We start from the raw sequence: 18,572 nt of genomic DNA on the forward strand, positions 1-18,572 counted from the left end.
TAGAAATATGAAAGCGTAGCGGTTTTTGTATTGATTGCCGCATGCATTCTTATGTAAAATGTGAATACTATAGCTATCAGATGGCAATTGTAAGTAGCTTTGACGTGGTCTGGTGTTTTGAGTAGTCATGCTCACTAAAATGTCCAGACTTGTGGCGGCGTGGTGGGCCGGGTCATTGGGCTCCCTAAAATATGGTCGAGCGCAGTGATGGCTGGCTCATCTGTCATACTCGGGTGCTGCTTGTAGGGACTGGTCTGCTCTAATCATATGACTGATTTCCTCTTATTAATTGTTTAACCAGTTCGTTATATATTCAATATTTTTTCTATTTGAGTATCTAATTGAATTAGTGTTAATTGGTGGTTTGTATTCACACACTTAAACTTAAAAATGTAAAGAAATAATAAAATTATTTAAAAGAGCAACACGCAAGTTTCTTGCTCGTTCTTCTTGTGATGAGACAGCTTTCCGGATGAGCGGTAGATTAAAAAAATGTAATGACTATTCAAAAGTGCTTCAATGTCAGTTTATTTGAATAAATGATTTTCTATTCTATTCAACATAGAAATCATTTATTCAATAAAAATAAAAATATAAAGGACGTCTTTTACATATTTTAATTATTGTACAATTCTTTAAATATTTTTAGTTAATCTATTTTTAATTTAGTTAGATAGTTAGCTATTTTTCATAAAACATCAACTCAACAATGGAGTCGGGCACTTTTTCATTTAGACCACTGTTAAACTAGGGGCATTGCAGGTCTAACTTTAGACCATAGATGAATCACGGTTTAGCGATAAATTTTGTTTTGTAATACTTTATTACTTTGGTCAATGGTTTATTACTAGTGCTTTTTGTAATAAGACAGTTAAGTTTGAAGTCCATTTCAGTTCCTGTTTAGATTTTTTTTATTTATAGTCTTTATTGAATCAGATACCCAAAAGGCGGTCTTATCGCTAAGCTTATTCATTTTAATAGATACCTTAGTTATTTTAGGGCGCTTGTTTGTATAGATGCGAATTTTAAATTAATTAATTTGAATTAACTATACAAAGTATGAAGTTTTCGGGTGGATGTGATTACGATACATGCATGTATCATTAAGATGTAGTTGATTATTGTTACTGTATTTTTCGAATGAATTTAAATGTATCTATAATTTTGTACAGTAATATTTATTTTCTATTTACCTGTACATCCACATGCGTAATGAAATTTTGTAAATATAAACCTAATCCTATGTTAGATAAGATATATAGATATCCTCATAAATTCCCAAAGTTATTATTCATAATTTCAATTCAGAATGTATTTAAGAGTCCATCTACCGCAATACCATGTGTACCAAGGCCCAAAATTTTTGAACGACGACTTACGTCATAAATAATATAGATCCAAAGTAAGTTTCCTTGACCTAAGACAAGATGAAAGTCTTGTATATATATTCAAACACATATGTTGTCTTAAATTTAGGTTTTACGTATTTATTAAGACAAAGATACAATAGTTTAATTCTTCGTCTTTTTTTCTTGTGTACAACAAGATACAAGGTTACAAGTATTATGTTAGGTGGAATTGTTGAGTCTTACTACAATAAATTCTTCATAATGTGCAACAATATTGATCTTCGCCTAAGTTTTAAGAAACTAATGACTATTTTAATTTTATCTAGTTTGTAGATCCAAGAGAATAATTTACTTAGAAAAAATTATCGCCTCTCTCAATTCAAGGTAAAGTTTTCTATATATATCTCAGAAACAAAGAATGCTAGCTTAATGAAATAAATTGTGTTTAGTAGACAATTAAATACTCCTTAAATAAGGGTTATGTCATAAAAACTAATTTGAAAAAGGGAGACTTTCGAAGATGGATCTATGAATTTACTTAAGTATTTGATTTTACTTTTGTTTCTAATCTGTCACTTAAATGGGTATATAACTATAGTGTTCAATATTTATTAGTCTACAGGTTGACTAATAATATTGTCGCTTACTCCTGAAAATGCACCAGAATCTTCACAATACTGGAAATCGGCCGGAGTCAGCGCGATACAGCCAGGACTGTCGGTGTGTCGCTGTCAACAGTACAAAGAGTTCTCCAACGTTACGAGGAAACTGGTTCTAACCTACGTAGACCAGGAACAGACAGAACTAGATATACCACAACACGAGAAGATCGATACTTGTTGAACACCATGCTTCGTAATCGTCATCGTAATGGTCATCGTATTTCAAGACAAAGATGTGCCCAGAACGATTTAAATTGGACTGTTGAAGATTGGTTGAAAGTTATGTTCTCCGACGATAAAAATGTATGATGAGCACACGATGGAAGACACAGAATATATAGAAGATCGATGGAAAGATTCAAGCAAGCATGCATAAAAAAAAAAGTAGGCTATGGTAGTGGGTCTGTACTCGTGTGGGTCGGAATTTCATCTGAGAGTCGCACAGAACTTGATGTCCATAGAAAACGGCTCTTTAACTAGCGTAAGATATGTGGAAGAAATCCTTAATGAACATGTTGGGCCATTTATGGTAAATTTGGGCGAAGATTTTATTTTTATGCATGACAATACCCGACTTCATACTGGTATAATTGTGAATATATAACTACCTACAAGAGATGAAAATTACTCGTATGGAATTGTCAACACTCAGCCCTGATATCCTGATACCGATCAAGCATGCTTGGGACGAGTTAGGGAGATGCGTAAAACAACAAAACCCTCACCCAATTACGCTTCGTGAACTCAACATTACTCTCATAAAGGAATGAGAGAATATTTTCCAAAATCGTATAAGGAACTTGGTGTACAGCAGCATGCCAAACTGGGTAAACACATAGTGGTTGATACACACTTATATGTTCATTATTTAATATGTATAGTACTTTATAATCTTATCTGTCATTCTTTAAGGAATGTTCATCGTGTTTTCTCATTTTCGGACCAATCGGTTGTCCAATATTTTTGTGATATTAAAACGGAGTGGGGTAATAGAGAGAACCGATTAGCTGTGATTGCATTACACAAAGTAAGGTATGGAGCCAAATATATTTTTTAAAACTCTGCAGCCGATTGTTTTTAATCGAATATTTGCGGTGCAGCTATTGACAGGTACAATGAAATCTCTGTGACAGAAAAAGATTTCGCTGCCTACGCAGTGTTCGTACGAAAATGATTATTAAAGCTGTACAGGAAAGAATTTGAAAGAAAACTGAAGATAGTAGAACAAAAAATGACTTAGGATTTATTTTGGCTCTTTCCATAAAAGAAGAGTGCCTGCTTCCATTGGAAACTAGCCTCAATGGCTAATTGCACCTTTATTTCTTAATATATTTATATTAATATTTGAACTAACACTCATTACAGTAACACATCTTATCTAAAATTAAAAAAATAAGATTTTTCCACGTTACGTTATTTATAACAAGACTAGGTATATTATGTTATTTATTTCGGACATAGTCTATTTAAAATGCGAGTACATTTTCAGGTTAATTTGAATTAGATTTCGTTTCTTACTTTGTTATAAGTTGATTTTAAAATAAAAAAAAAACCGAATTTTTTTGTTATATTTTATTATAGCTACAAGTTTGCGCCTGATAAGTAAAAAATAAGTGGTACGTATGATAATTATTTTAAAGAAACCTGCGAGCTGTCACTTTTTTGCTTTGAGTAGTTTGACAACAAAACACATGTAGTTTTATTAGACATTGCCGTAATAAAAAACATTTTAATATTAAAAAATATCTATTTCACTTTATTTTTTGTTTTAAAAATCGTGCGGAGTAGTTTATTTAAATATTTATCGAACTTTTAACATATTTAAACTTAAATTCTTTTGTGTTCCAATAATTTATACTATTTGAAATACTATCTCTTTATCGAATTGTAATCTATATGATATATTCTGTGCTCTAGCCTCGCTATTAAAGTTATCTTTAATGCTAGTAATATATACATATACAGCCTTGGCCAAAAGTAAAAAATGCCGAAAAGTAGTGAAATTAATTTGGAAAATCGAGTAAAAATACAACTTCTCCATGAACAGGGGAAGTCGCAAAAAGAAATTTCTAAGTCAATAAAATGTTCGCATTGCGCCGTGCAATATGCCATCAAACGGTTTGCTCAGACTGGCACTCACACTAATAAACCAAGAACAGGCAGAAAACGTGTGACTTCGAAGCGCGAGGATAGAAAATTAATACGCGAATCTACGAAAGATCGGAAGAAAACATCATCAGAGCTTGCTTCTACTTTGTTCGAAGAGGCTGGAAAGCCAATAAGTGCTTGGACTACCAGAAGAAGACTTCAAGAAGCTGATTTAAAAGGATGCAAAGCCAGGAAGAAGCCTTGGCTTTCAGAAGCTAACAAAATAAAATGGCTTGAATGGGCTCTATGGCATCAACATTTTACTGAGGAAGATTGGGCCAATGTGGTGTGGGCTGACGAATATAACTTTGAGGCAAGTAAATTTTACTGCTTTTCTTTTTAATGATCATGGTCAGTTATTTATTTAACTATAATAATAAAAGTTAAGGTAGTTTAAAAAAGTTATTTTTTTCTTTTTTTCAACATATATTTGGAACGCCAGGTGTGACCTTCGTGAGGCGACGAGTGGGCGAAGAATACCATCCAGATTGCGTTGAGGAGGCAGCGTAATGATCTGGGGCTGCATGGCTGCTGCTTAAGGGCTTGGCAAAATGTTTGTGTGTGAAGGTAGTATGAACAGCAAAAAGTACTTAAAAGTGCTTGAAACTGCGCTTATACCTTCGCTAACGAGTATTTTCGGCGATACCAACTCAGACGGAGTCATATTCTAACAACACAATGCACCTTGTCATAAGTCAGCGACTACGATGCGTTGGTTTACTGAAAATAACATTGTCTTGTTGGATTGGCCAGCACAGTCCCAGATTTGAACCCAATTAAGCTTCTTTGGAGCATTTTGAAGGCGGAAAACGGCATTAAAAATGCGTTAGTATAAGAATGGCATGCCATTACAAGGGAGGATTGCAATAAGCTTGTACGCAGCATGCCAGCTAGAATTAGTGCAGCAATTAAATCCAAAGGCGGACCGACTAGATTTTAAGTTTTTGTTATTATTTTTTGTGTAATTTAATGATAATAAATCAATTCAAAAAGTATAAGTTGTTTTATTTAATTATTTTTAGTAAAATGTAGGGTGTCTAATACTTTTGGCCAAGGCTGTATTTTAGGGATGTTAATGTAATCTGCATTATAATAATAATTTATTTTTATTTTATATGTATAAATTCACATGCATAACTAGATTAAATGTTTTGACAACAATTCCTGCACTTAAACTCATACAATAAATAAGCGTTTAAGTGCAGGACCTCAAATTTTTTTTAAGATTATAATGCTGATATCATTGGTTCAACTTTTCAATAATTGTTCTATTTAACAATTTTTTATGAAATATTCTTTCGACTTATACTACTTTAGTTAATAATCCAATAAATACTTTACTTTTCTTATTGTATTTCTTCTATGCGCTCAATGTACTTAATTGCGTATTTCTCACAGATACCCATAGACATCTCATCCCTAAGCTTATGATCAACCTATGTTTATTATTTCGTAAAAAACGATAACCAAAAATAAAAATAGATAAAAAAAAGCTAGATTCTTAAGGTGTTAGGCGAAAGGACACTTGAATGGAACAGAAATTTTCTGAAAAATAAGCTACAATGTACTAACATCACAAAGTTTGCTGAAATATAATATCCAATTTAGTTAATAAACAAACTTACAGATCGCAGTTTCAATATGAAAACAAAGGCATCCTTAAGGAAGCATTCTTGGCTTTATCTACTGTGTTTTCTCCTTAGTGTTGTTGTTGTCGTTGTCACTGCACATACGTGTATATTATTTGCAGATGATACCACGCTTATAATAAAGTGTGAAAATATGAGTACTTTCGAGTCAGTCGTAAATGTAATACTCTGTAATCTATTAGGCAGGATGAATGCAAACTATTTAAATATTAATTAAGTAAAACGAAATCAATGTACTTTGCTTCTTACAATTTAAATTCTATTCCTATTAACTTGACTTCTAATAATTATTATATAGACGAAGAAATAGTTTTAAATTTCTTGGCTTAACACTTAATAGGCATTTAAATAGGAAGAAGCATATTTGCCATAAACATTGTCTTTGGTTTTTAGAGATTACGGCAAACTGTTTCGGTAGAGGCGACGCTGGCCACAAACCATGGTTATGTATCGTCAGTTAGCCGTTATGGTCTGGACACTCTGGGTAAACTCTGTAGATATTGAGAAAGCTTTTAGAGCTCAAAAGAAGTGTATTCGTGCAAATATGAAAGCATGGTATAAAGATAGCTGCAGGGCAATGTTTCAACAATTAAATATTTTACCACTTCAATGCATGTATTTTATGTGATATGTGTGTTTTTTATCAATTTCTACCCACAATACTGGAAGAAATGTAGCGAATTGAATCAGAGGCAAACTAGAGCAAGAATTATGAGTAAATTATTCCAACCTCAATGCCATAAAATATTTACTGGATAAATGTATTAAATACGTATGACTTTCTTTATAATTATTAGTTCTACAATATAAAATTATTGTTCGAGCGAGCTTTTAATTTTTAGTTAATTTAACCAAATGGCGATTGGCATATCGAATTTATAGTGTCAAAGAATTTATTCAATTTACTAATTCAATGTATTGCCTATAATACGTATGCCGGAAATTCCAATGAAGTATTTATTTAAATTTGTTTATTGATTATTACTTTATTTATGAATTGGAATAACATAACAAAATATTATACAAAAAATTGCACGCAGCAGGCTGCAGGCTGAATACACTGTACATTATATTTAACATTGTATTCTGCAAATGAATGATTTCTTGATTTGGTTTATAAATAATATTATTAGTAGACCCGCGAATTTCGTCTAGCCACACTGTTGTCTGTGTCACATTTTCCCCGATCCAACGCTAAAAGAATTTTCCATACCGGATCTCTACTTTTTTTTAGAATAGCCTCCTGCTATTGACACTGATCTCCAAATTGCGCGACTGCCGCTGCAACTTCCTCTGTTGTCCCAGTCGTCATGGTTCATTACGTGTTTTTCCTGTTGTTTTAACAAGCTTAACCACCTTCGCCACGGTCTTTGGGATGAATGCCTAGAGTTTCGATGCCAAAGTATGGTATTTTCACAGTCAGTTGTTACCACAGTCGCAGAGTGGAGCGGCTTTAAGTGTGACGTAACTGATTTAGTTGGTTTCGACGAGCTCGACTTAGCTCCCTGGCGGCTTGTTGTTGTCGCCGTCTGTCCTTTTGTTGCCTTCTCCAACTTAGTTCGCTTTCCATTGCCAAAGTGCCCACCTTCTATTGGTTGTGATGGCTTTGTTTCCGGGGAAAACTTCTTTGCACTGTTTGGTAGGCCGTTTCGGCCGTGTCTTGGGGTTCAGGTTTTTACCGCCATTAGCCTGAGGTGCTGATCTCTATGCGTCTGTTCTTGTGCCACCTGCTATAGCTTGGGGAACGGAATCCTTCGGCCGAAAACCGGTGAGCTGAGATGAGATGACCTTCGATACTCGTAAGTCGATCATCCATAATATTTCCCATACGCCTTCAGACAAGTTTCGCCTTCACGGTTTTGAACATTCAGAGAGTCCCAGAGGGGCTGCCAGAATTCGGGACTGTCTCAGTTTTAGTTGGCGGTACTTCGGTTACAGTCGCCCGGCTGTAGCTTGCGTCGTGGCACCTCCAGTGGAATGCCAATTCTGCATCGAGACACGCAAATTTCTGTCTGAAGCGATTTTTGCTTTTGCTTGTGTCATCTTCTGGAGACGGGAGTATGCGGTTCGTAATTGTGCACACTCGACCAGTTCGACCGCAACTAGACAACTCCACCGCCCTATAAATTGAGGCAAGGGATTTCGTTGCCTCAATTTGTTTATTGACGTCCTTTACGTCCGTGTTTTTTAAAATGGGCGATTTCCGGATAGCAACAGCACAGCGACTGGCCTCTCTCTCAATTTCCAGGTCGGAAAACTTACCCTTACCGTACGGGCTAATTCTCTAACTTCGATCGCAACTATTTATACGATATGTTTCATATGTAACGTAGTGAAAATGACATCATTTGTCAATAATGCGATTCTAGTGACCCCATTTGACGGTGTCAACTAGCATTGCAACGTAAACGCAACTTTACATATCGATAAAAATATTTCTATCGAATGTCGATTCAGTAACCTAGTTGCAATCACGGAATCGCTATTTTGCCGAAAAAACGGTTTTTAGAGTAAGAGAAACAATTTAGGAGTTGTTTCTTTTGGTTAAAATCTTTGAAATATCAGCATTATTTATCTTGTTTTGGTAATTTTCAATATTACATATATTTTTTATAGGGTTTTAAATTTGGAAAATTGTCACGACTCACGACACCACATCAGTGTTGCCAATTCGGTATTTGGTTTTTGTTCAAAATCACATTGAAGAACAAATATTATTAAAAAAAAGTTCTATCAACTAAACATTTAATATGAAATAAGGGTTTGTTTATAATATTAATATAATTAAAAAACTTTGACTATTTTAATGCTCAACGGAATACGAAACGTGTATGGTGCTCGGTGATTTGTTTAAAATAAATTGATTAATTATAATAATAATCTTTATTTAATTCAGGAGGATCGTTACAACATTATTTATCGCATTGTTAAAATTGAAGTGAAATATATTGCATCTTAACTTCAACAGAAACGATTTCATATAGTGTTACGTAATTAGCACAGTGGTCAACATTTTTAGAGACTGGAATTGAGCGCCTTTCCCAGTCCGACTATATGTGTCTCCGTTCTTATAACGCTTTTTATGCCTGCGTACAGAATGACAAATTCAAGTTTCCAAAAATTTTCCTATCTGTTATAAAAATCTGTCATCTTCCTTTGCGCACCGCTTAAGTGGTTGTTTTAAATTTACCACCCTATTCCTTTTTTAAATAGTCAGTTAAATAATGAGTAGTTCTTCTCTTATAGGGTGCAAGTTCAAAGTCATATTTAAAATACGTGACATTGTTCTTTAAGCTATCTTCATCTCGCGAGATAGAATCTTGACGGGATTTCTTCAAATTTTTTCAGACAAATTCATACGAATACTGCCTATTCGTATGAATTTTTTTTTAGTATGCAACTAATAAGTATTGTACTATGTATAATCCTGATTAAATGCGCGAACTGTTAATGGCACTTGCCAAAACACTTTAGTACATTTACAAATAGTCTTCATTTTAGAAAACTTGAACAATTCTGTCATTATTTTTTACTGTGGTTCTAGAAATGTTATTTAGGGTTACTGTTCCAAAATACAAATTAATAAAAACAATAAAAATTAACCACAATAACCGAAAAATGGTTACAGTTTGACCAAATTTCTAGATTGTTCTTAAATGTCCATAATTTTAATACTGTGTGGGTTAGATTTTTTACTGATTTTTCTCATGATGGTTACAATCAATTGTATCACCCCGTTTCGGATTGACGTTGAGTTCTTGTACATTCTGTATACCAAATAGTCATAGAACTATAGAGTAAAATAGAAAAACGTAAGGGATAAAGAACAGAAGACGTTACAAATACAAGTAAAGATCCCGTAATTTACGTTTAAAAAAACTATTCGTATTGGTTGTGATATCAATATGTAAGACATTTACAAACTAATATCCTGAACGGCGAAAGATTAGTGGTCGAAATCGGACAAATGAAAATATTGGAACATACGCTTTAAATCACTAAACTTTTCAAGTAGTAAAATTAGACTTTAGAATGGTTTCTGTATTAGTAATACGAATTACTTTAGGACTTGGTTTATTCCTAGTATTCATACGAGGAATAAACCAAGAAAGCTAAAAGTCAGGTTAAGCTTTTTGTAATAAGACCTTTGAGAGTTTAAAAAGATTTTTTTTGTTGTTTAGTGTAATCAACGGATGATCCAAATAGTTACAGTTTAGAAGGTAAAAGGGAACACACATATACGTATAATCTATATTGAAGTATGTTCATTTGTCTCCTATGTTTATAGTTTTGTAAATGTTACATACGAATAGTAATGGAAAGAATATCAGTGAAATTATAATCCGCCTTTTCTTCGTCGGTGTCGAATAAAAACATTCGTTCCCTTAAGTTCCTATTAACCACACCAAGGATTTTGGAAAATCGACTACACGTAAAGTTCTTAAACATTGGGCACGCATTTACGCGACCTCCAGCACTGCATGCCGGGGGAATGGAATTGTTAATAATGTGGATTATAAAACCCATTGCTAGCAATGTACTTGTTAGGTTGACCTCCACGCGCATTTCCCTGGAAACAATCGTGATAACTTCCTGGTGAACTTGTCATGATGGGTTAACTGACCTGACTTCATATTCATCTTATCATCCTCAACTGGTGTACGTCCAGTGTATATCATACGCGCTGCTGCGCCATTATCATTAATAAAAAAACTGCATGTCTCCAGATATCTATAACAGCATATATAATTAAATTTATATATATGTATATATATGCCGTTATATAATATGACGTTGTCGAAAAAAATATTAACAAGAGCTAATATTATAAAATTTTGTGACAATAAACTACAAAATTCCCTACTAGCGATAACAAAAGTTCAAAAAATGCATTAGATAGGTATAGGATTAGTTACTCAACATAAAGTTTTGTTTTATAAATCTTTTTTTTATTATTAATTCGGATGTTTGTTACTCTTTGACGCTGCAACTACTGAACGGAGTTTGATGTAACTTTACAGTAATATAGCTTATGCATTAGAATAATATATATTTTATATCGAAATTTATATATTGATGTTTAACGCGGATGAAATAGCGGGCATAGCTAGTATAACATAGAAATCAAAATCTCATAACTAATGATAGTTTCTGGGTTCTGAAAATAGCAATTTGCAAACTTATTTCTTATGTTGCTTAGTCCATACATAAGAAGTTCTAATTAAAATATAAATGGTATTTACTACAAATATTATTAGAATGGAATGTCAAGTTTATTTATTGAGCGGAGCGTGAATCTAGAGGTCAAATTTGCACTCTTTGTAACGTTACTGCTCCGAAACGGTTTGACCGATCGAGACCATATTTAAGCGAAGATTGACTTCACGCCTCCATCATTTACCACTAAAAAAAAATCCGATTGGTCAAGGTCGAGTTTTCAAGAATAAACATGCTCCGCTCTACATGTGACCTGGTCTGTAAACAACACACCGGTAACAAACCTAGTATATATACCTAGTTATTTATAAAATATTTTGTTCACAGTGGCGGTGAGGAAAGTACAGGCAACACGTGTCCAATCGCTGCGACGGCGGCGGCTCCTGCCAACTGGCGAGGTACCAACGACAGCGCTTCTGACTACTGTCGGCGGGGAAACACGCCCGCAGCATACGGCAGGTACCAGAGAAACAACAACTCTAACCCGCCGTATGCGACACCACCACCTTCCAACGTAGATAGGTAGGTTAGACATACACTTTAACCCTAGGTACAAAAGTGTCTGCTATATGCACATTCATTAATAATGCAAAACCAAGATCTAATTGATATATAAAACAGACATTTAAAATTTACCAATTAACTTATATATAGAATCAGGAGATCGAAGAACTCATCACAGCTATCAGAAATATCAGTAAAGTAAAAAGAAATGTTCCTGTGGTTATTAAATAATAGGTATTAAAAAAAAAGGTTATGAAATCAATATCCTGTACCCAATGATTATTTGAACCTATTGTAACTTGCTGGGTTTTAGTTTTTGAAATATAGCCCTTGAGTAATGTTTCTATAAATTGTAGCCTTAAATTTAAAGTCACTTTGGTCAATGGTTTATTACTGGTGCTAAACCAGGTTTATCTTTTTGTAATAAGGCAGACAAAGTTTAACAATTGACGATGTATATGAAAGAAATATGTATAGAAAATAACATTATTATGAATTCAGTTTTAAAAGCAAGGCTATATTCCAAAAATGTAGCCGAGTGAACTTACAATTTGTAGCAACAAGGTTGAAATGATGATCACATAGGTAATTGTTTTTTAGTTTTTTTTAAATAGAATAGAATAGAAAATAATTTATTGAAATCAACTTAATTTAAGCACTTTTGAATAGTAATAACAATTTCTTTAAACCGCTCATTCGGAAAGCTATCTCATCACAAGAAAAACGAGCTTGATTGTAGACAAGAAGAAAGAACTTGTTGCTCTTTAAATAATCCTTGTAAGTTCACATTTTACGAGTCAAAACGTGTGAATACAAACTACCAACCAGCACTAATTTATTAGATTCAAATATAAAAACACAATAAGATTAAATCAGTCGTAGTGATAGAGCAGACCACTCCCTGACAAGCAGCACTTGTTCACAAGTATGATAAATACCTATAGTTTCATAACCTCAGGGTGAAGATTTGTTTATTTTTCTGATAGCATCTACTTTTGGTTTATTGTTGTCTTTATCTTGTCACCTGTAAAAATTCTCCTGCCTCAAAGTTCGTAATAAAACTCTTCCGAAATAGCTTGGCTCGATTCTTAAGCTTTTTTCTTTGTGTATATTTACTAGGATAAGACTAACTACTTTTCATACCCCGAAGTCCACCCTAATCGTGGTAAACACTTTCTTTATTTTATGCTCAAACTTTTTATTTTACTTTTTCGTGATTCGGAATTAAAAAATACATTTACAAGCCAAATTTTCACCTTTCTACCATCAACTGCTAAAAAAATAAAAACATTAGAAAATAAATCTATTTTAATAAAATTATTTTAAGAATTATAAACAAATTGCACACTAAATTAAACTTATGTACATATTTTTTCAGAATGATATTTTTAACATTTTTAAAATCATAAATAAACAGACAAACAATAATTACTATTGACAATGTATTGGGTTTAATTTATACAGTGGTGGTTTAACATACTGCCTTATTCTCTAATCGTACCGTGTAATCAAACAGTGATTACCACATAATACAAATATTTGAATCCTTGGTAGGGTCTAAGTATGATATATTAATACATTTCTTTCAATATATATAAGTTTTGCATAATTTGACACAAGCAATCGTTTGTGCATGCATTCCATTCATATATCAAACAAATCTCACAATCAATTAAAGTTTCGTTGAAAGTAATCCAATGGTCGGCTTACGCTTTAAAATGTGCAATAAATATTCAACAGGGTTAAGTTCGGAGTCTGAAGAGGCCTACTTAGAAACTCTATTCAATTTTTCTCAAACCGACTCATAGTGGTTCTGAACTCAGGCATGCGGGCATAATCCTCTTGGAAACGGGAATATGCCACATACCATAATATAACGAGACGGGAAATCGACATTCGTATCACCGATCCTCATATCCAATGAAATACCTGTATTACCTGAATACCTGAAATTTAATAAAATAATAATATATTTGAAAACATGTCTATTATTGAACTATTTACTTCTATATATTACATCTCAAACGTATTTTCGCTTTAAATAATGCTCGGTATAATCAGCGTCTCGTTTAGCCCAGCAGCCAAATTAGAAAATGTTAGAAGTTTTTCAAAGAAGTTGGCATTAACTTGTCTTCTCTTGCTATGTATTGGTATTTCTTGAATAACTAATAAACTGATTTTTAATCGTTCTTCGTTAATTCTTTTTACGTTATTACGTATGTATTTATATTATTACGTATGTATTACGGTTTTACGTTTTACTTTTTACGTAATTTCTTAATTCCCGACTCTAAGGGTTTTTATTCAGTTTTTTTATGAATTGCCTACGTAAACAACAATGAAATTAATACCCTATCAGGTAAGTAGAAGTTTCCTAAAATTCTACTTACCTGATAGGGTAATTCTACTAACAATAGAGGTGATATGAGTCACCTCTATTGTTTATAGTTTTATGACATGGTGCGTTTTTTATTTGGCTTATTGTACCCTTATATGTGTACTATGCGACAATAGACCCAGGTAATTTCTCAAGTTCTTTAGGATGGTAAATACTTTTGGCCAGGGCTGTATATATAATATATGTATAAATTTTATGACAAATATTCTAATAGAAGGTTAGATAAATTTGTTCTAATGGGAGTTTATATAAATTTGGATAAATTCTGTAAAATTCAAATTTGGTATTTCTAATGTGGGAGGGTGAATATCAACCATCGTCACCAGGTTTACTTGTATAAGCCCGCCACTTGTTACATTTTACGTAGACATTTTGTGTAAACGGATAGTACTCCAAAGCATATTGAAAAACCTATTGCTCGAAAGAAAAGTGAATTGCCGTATCCCAATGTAGTGCCGCATACGTGTTTATTTATTTTCTAGTCGTCGAAAGTTTATTTATTTAAAATCCATATAAGGAATAGTAAATATTCGAATTCCGTACCGTAGAAACGCATGCAGACCGCGCACCGGATTTGATGCGTTAATCGAAATGCTATTTTGGATAGTAGTGTACAAAATTTCGCACCACAACGCGGTGCGCTCTATTGTGTGTTTTGTGAGGCTATTCATATCAAACGAATGTAATAACTATTTTGTTAGTAACGTGCGCCGCTGTTTGGCGCCGTAAATAGTTTATATTCACCACAACGCATGTATCGAGATCCTATCTATACACTCTGATACCTATACACAAAATCGACAGTGAAATGGAATTAAAAATAAATTTGTCATTTAATCAATTATATCAATATACAATACTTATCGCAGTATCAATTACTAGATATCAGATTATGTGTAATACCTCAAATTACTGCTAGCGTCACGACAAGCTTTTCATATTTCGAATCCTAGTAAACGTGAACTGCATGTCTGAGGAGCAGGACCTTTTAAATCAATTTAATTTTTCGTTGTTAAAAATTGACCTATAAACTTTTAAGTTCATTACATTTCTTATCTTGGAAAACTATTTAAATAGGTTACTACTCACTAACTTATAACCCAGTCATCCTAGTAAGTTACTTTGGAATTTTATATAACCCCTTTATTTAGAAAATTAAAATGTTTTGATCCGGTAGTCTCGGTAAAAATACGTCATGTAAAGTTTGTTAATTTTTAATAGACACAATTATTAAAAACTTAAAATATTATTAAAACTTATCGTTCCACACAGACGGCCTTAGTGGTCTAGCGGTTTAGCACATATTTCTTCCGATGGTCGCGGATTTGATTCCTCGCACGGTACAAACATTTGTGTTCATGAGTATAATTGTTTGTATCGATCTGGATATTTATATTATGTATGAATTTAAAAAAATATCCCCACGGTTGCCACATTGGAAGTAAAGCGGTGTGCTAAAACCGCTGAACCACCGTGAAATACTAATAAGATTTGTATTCCATTATATATATATCCATTCCACAAGTAATTTTTGAACCGGGCAGTTTTATTCCAAGTGCCGTTATTCCAAATTCTGCAGATTCTCAAATGCTTGTAAAAACGTATTTTTTTCCTTTTTTTAAGGCATAATTATAATTATTAGGATTATGCAAGAAATTTCGTGTTTAAGGATTTATTTAAGATGTACTTCATTCTTACATATTTAAAATGTGATTAGTAGAATTGAGAATATAAAGAATATCTCTTAAATATTGTCTCTTTGTGTTTTAGGAATCGGTTATATCTAAGTGTTGTTAAATATCTATTTACGAGTATCTATATAGATATTTAATTAATTAAAATAAAAGGAATAATAATAATATTATCCTTACTAATATTATAAATGCGAAAGTAACTCTGTCTGTCTGTCTGTCTCGCTTTCACGCAAACTACTGAACCGATTTAAATGAAATTTAGTACGCAGATAGTCTAGACGCCGAGGAAGGATATAGGTAAAAACGTAAGTAGGTAAAAGGTATATAGGTTACTTTTTAATGCGAAAAAAGGGTTGTAAGGGGTTCAAAATGGAAATACAAGGTTATCTTTATGCGGTGGAATAAATCGCACACTTATTCGTCATCTTTTCATTTCAGTAGCTAATAACCAATCAACACATCGCGTGCGTTTGCGCCATTCGCCATCTTTTCATTTCACTAGCTAACAACCAATCAACACATCGCGTGCGTTTGCGCCAATAAGGTATCCATTACAGAGAACAAAACCACAGATAACATAATGTAAAACGAAAGATCTTGCCGGAAACATGACGTTGACGTTTAGCGAAAATATTGTTTTTTGACACTTTTTTATGATAAAATCGTATATCGTGTGTATGTGTTTTTTCTTTAAACCTGAAATTGGCCGATTGCGAGACAAATTTGGCAATTTTTTTTATTAATTTGTTATATTTTAGCCCAACATAAAGTTTTACAATATAAATTACAAAAATTAAAGTCAATGTCCAATGTCAAATAATAATAAATGTCAAATGTTGTTTCTCTGTTCTGACGAACTTATTAAAAAAAAAACTTAATAACAATCACAATTTCTTCACATTCTATTATTTACATTTTTTAAATAAGGTTGTGGTGTGGCATTATCCGAAATTAAATTATTTACCCATTTTTGTAAGTTATACAGAAATAATGTGTGGGTGTTTATTTAAAAAACATTAACGCTAAATTAATAAAGTATATGTATTAATAAATATATGGTTGTTGTATCGAAATAGAATTTTTTTATTTTTCACTAAAATAAAAACTAACTGCCTTTTTTATAGTTTAAATGACCATTTCATTGTGTCATATATTATGAAACTATTTAAATTATTTAGCTGATTGATTGTAAGAAACAAAATGTTGGTTTGTAGATTAATACTGTAAAATTACTATTTGTACGGAAACGACAAAAATATATTTTTGTGCTGCGTCAAAAATCCTTACTTCCTTACTAATATTATAAATGCGAAAGTAACTCTGTCTGTCTGTCTGTCTCGCTTTCATGCCAAAACTATTGAACCGATTTGAATGAAATTTGGTATACAGATAGTCTAGACCCTGAGAACGGACATAGGCTATTTTTTAATGCGAAAAAAGGGTTGTTAGGGGTTAAGGGGGGAAGAAAGATTGTATGGAAGAGTCGTCATTTTTGAAGCTAGAAGCTTGAAACTTATTTTTGAGGCTGTTGATTAAATAATAATTTTTATATATTAAATAAATTAAATAAAAATGACATTCAATGTTTGTAAAAAAATACCCTTTAGGGTGGTAAAATAAAATAGGGGATGCAAGTTTTTATGTAAATTCGTCATTTTTGAACCTAGAAGTTTGAAACTTATTGTTGAGACTGTTGATTAAATATAAATACATATGACATTCATTGTTTGTAAAAAAATTACCCTTAAGGGGGTAAAATAAAATAAGGGATGTAAGTTTTTATGTAAATTCGTCATTTTTTAAGCTAGAGGCTTGAAACTTATTTCTGAGGCTGTTGATTAAATATAAATAAAAATGACATGGCATGCAAGTTTTTATGTAAATTCGTCATTTTTGAAGCTAGAAGCTTGAAACTTATTTTTGAGGCTGTTGATTAAATATAAATAAATATGACATTAATTTTTTATAAAAAAATTACCCTTAAGGGGATAAAATAAAATAGAGGATGATAGGTATTATGTAAATTCGTAATTTTTGAAACTAGAACGATGAAACTATTTTCATTGGTTCTTTTGGGGTAGATTTTTAAATACTTCACTAATATTATAGCTGTGAAGCTGTCAGTCTTACGCTCCAAATCAAAACAAAAATTTAAATGAAATTTGATACACAGTTAGTTTACACCCGGACAAAGAATATAGGGTACTTTTGAATGTGAAAAAAGGATTGTAAGAGGGTTGCAATGGTACGCTGTATGGAAGAATCGTCATTTTTTAAAACTAGAAGTTGAATTAGATATTTAAACAACAGCCTAAAAATTAGCCTCACATTTTTAGGCTGTTGTTTAAATATCAATAAATATGACATTCAATGTTTGTAAAATTTTTGTGTGTTTGTGGAAACTAGAACGATTAAACTTTTTTCTTTGTCTTTTTAAAGTTAGTTTATTAAATACCTTACTGATATATAAATGTGAAAGTAACTTTGTCTGTTGTCTCGCTTACACGCCAAAAATACTGAACCGATTTAAATTGAAATTTGAAACAGATATAGATAGACTAGATACTGAGAAAGGACATAGGTTATTTTTTAATGTGAAAAAGGTTTGCAAGAGGATTGAAAGGATAGATCCAAGGTTATATAGATCTATCGTCGTCTTTAAAGCTAGAAGCTTGAAATTTATTTTTTAGCCTATTGATTAAAAATTAAAATTTAGTTTTTATCTATTTTGAAGCTAAAACGATGAAACTTATTTATTTGACTTATATTGTGTTAATTGAGTTAAATATTTTTTCATTATTTACATAGACGAAGTCGCGGGTACAGCTAGTTAATATATAAAAATAAAATTATTAATAAATATTCGTTAAAAATTTTATTTCTGTATACCAATATCTATTATTAATTAATAAACTTTATATATTGAGGTAGGTTTACCTTAAATGATGTTC

The 18,572-nt window shown here is 32.3% G+C and overlaps 1 protein-coding gene across 1 annotated transcript in view; it reads left to right on the forward strand.

The window, feature by feature from the left end:
• LOC131847112 (protein split ends-like) overlaps window positions 1-18,572 on the forward strand; it is a 94,277-nt gene that overhangs the window by 45,159 nt on the left and 30,546 nt on the right. The window contains exon 3 of the mRNA XM_059196579.1: window positions 11,353-11,547. Within this exon, the coding sequence (XP_059052562.1) occupies window positions 11,353-11,547 (195 nt within the window). The remainder of the gene's footprint in view (window positions 1-11,352; window positions 11,548-18,572) is intronic.

This window comes from Achroia grisella, unplaced genomic scaffold, assembly GCF_030625045.1.
Source record: "Achroia grisella isolate CSIRO2021 unplaced genomic scaffold, CSIRO_AGI_Agris_v1 utg516, whole genome shotgun sequence".
Lineage (NCBI taxonomy): Eukaryota > Metazoa > Arthropoda > Insecta > Lepidoptera > Pyralidae > Achroia > Achroia grisella.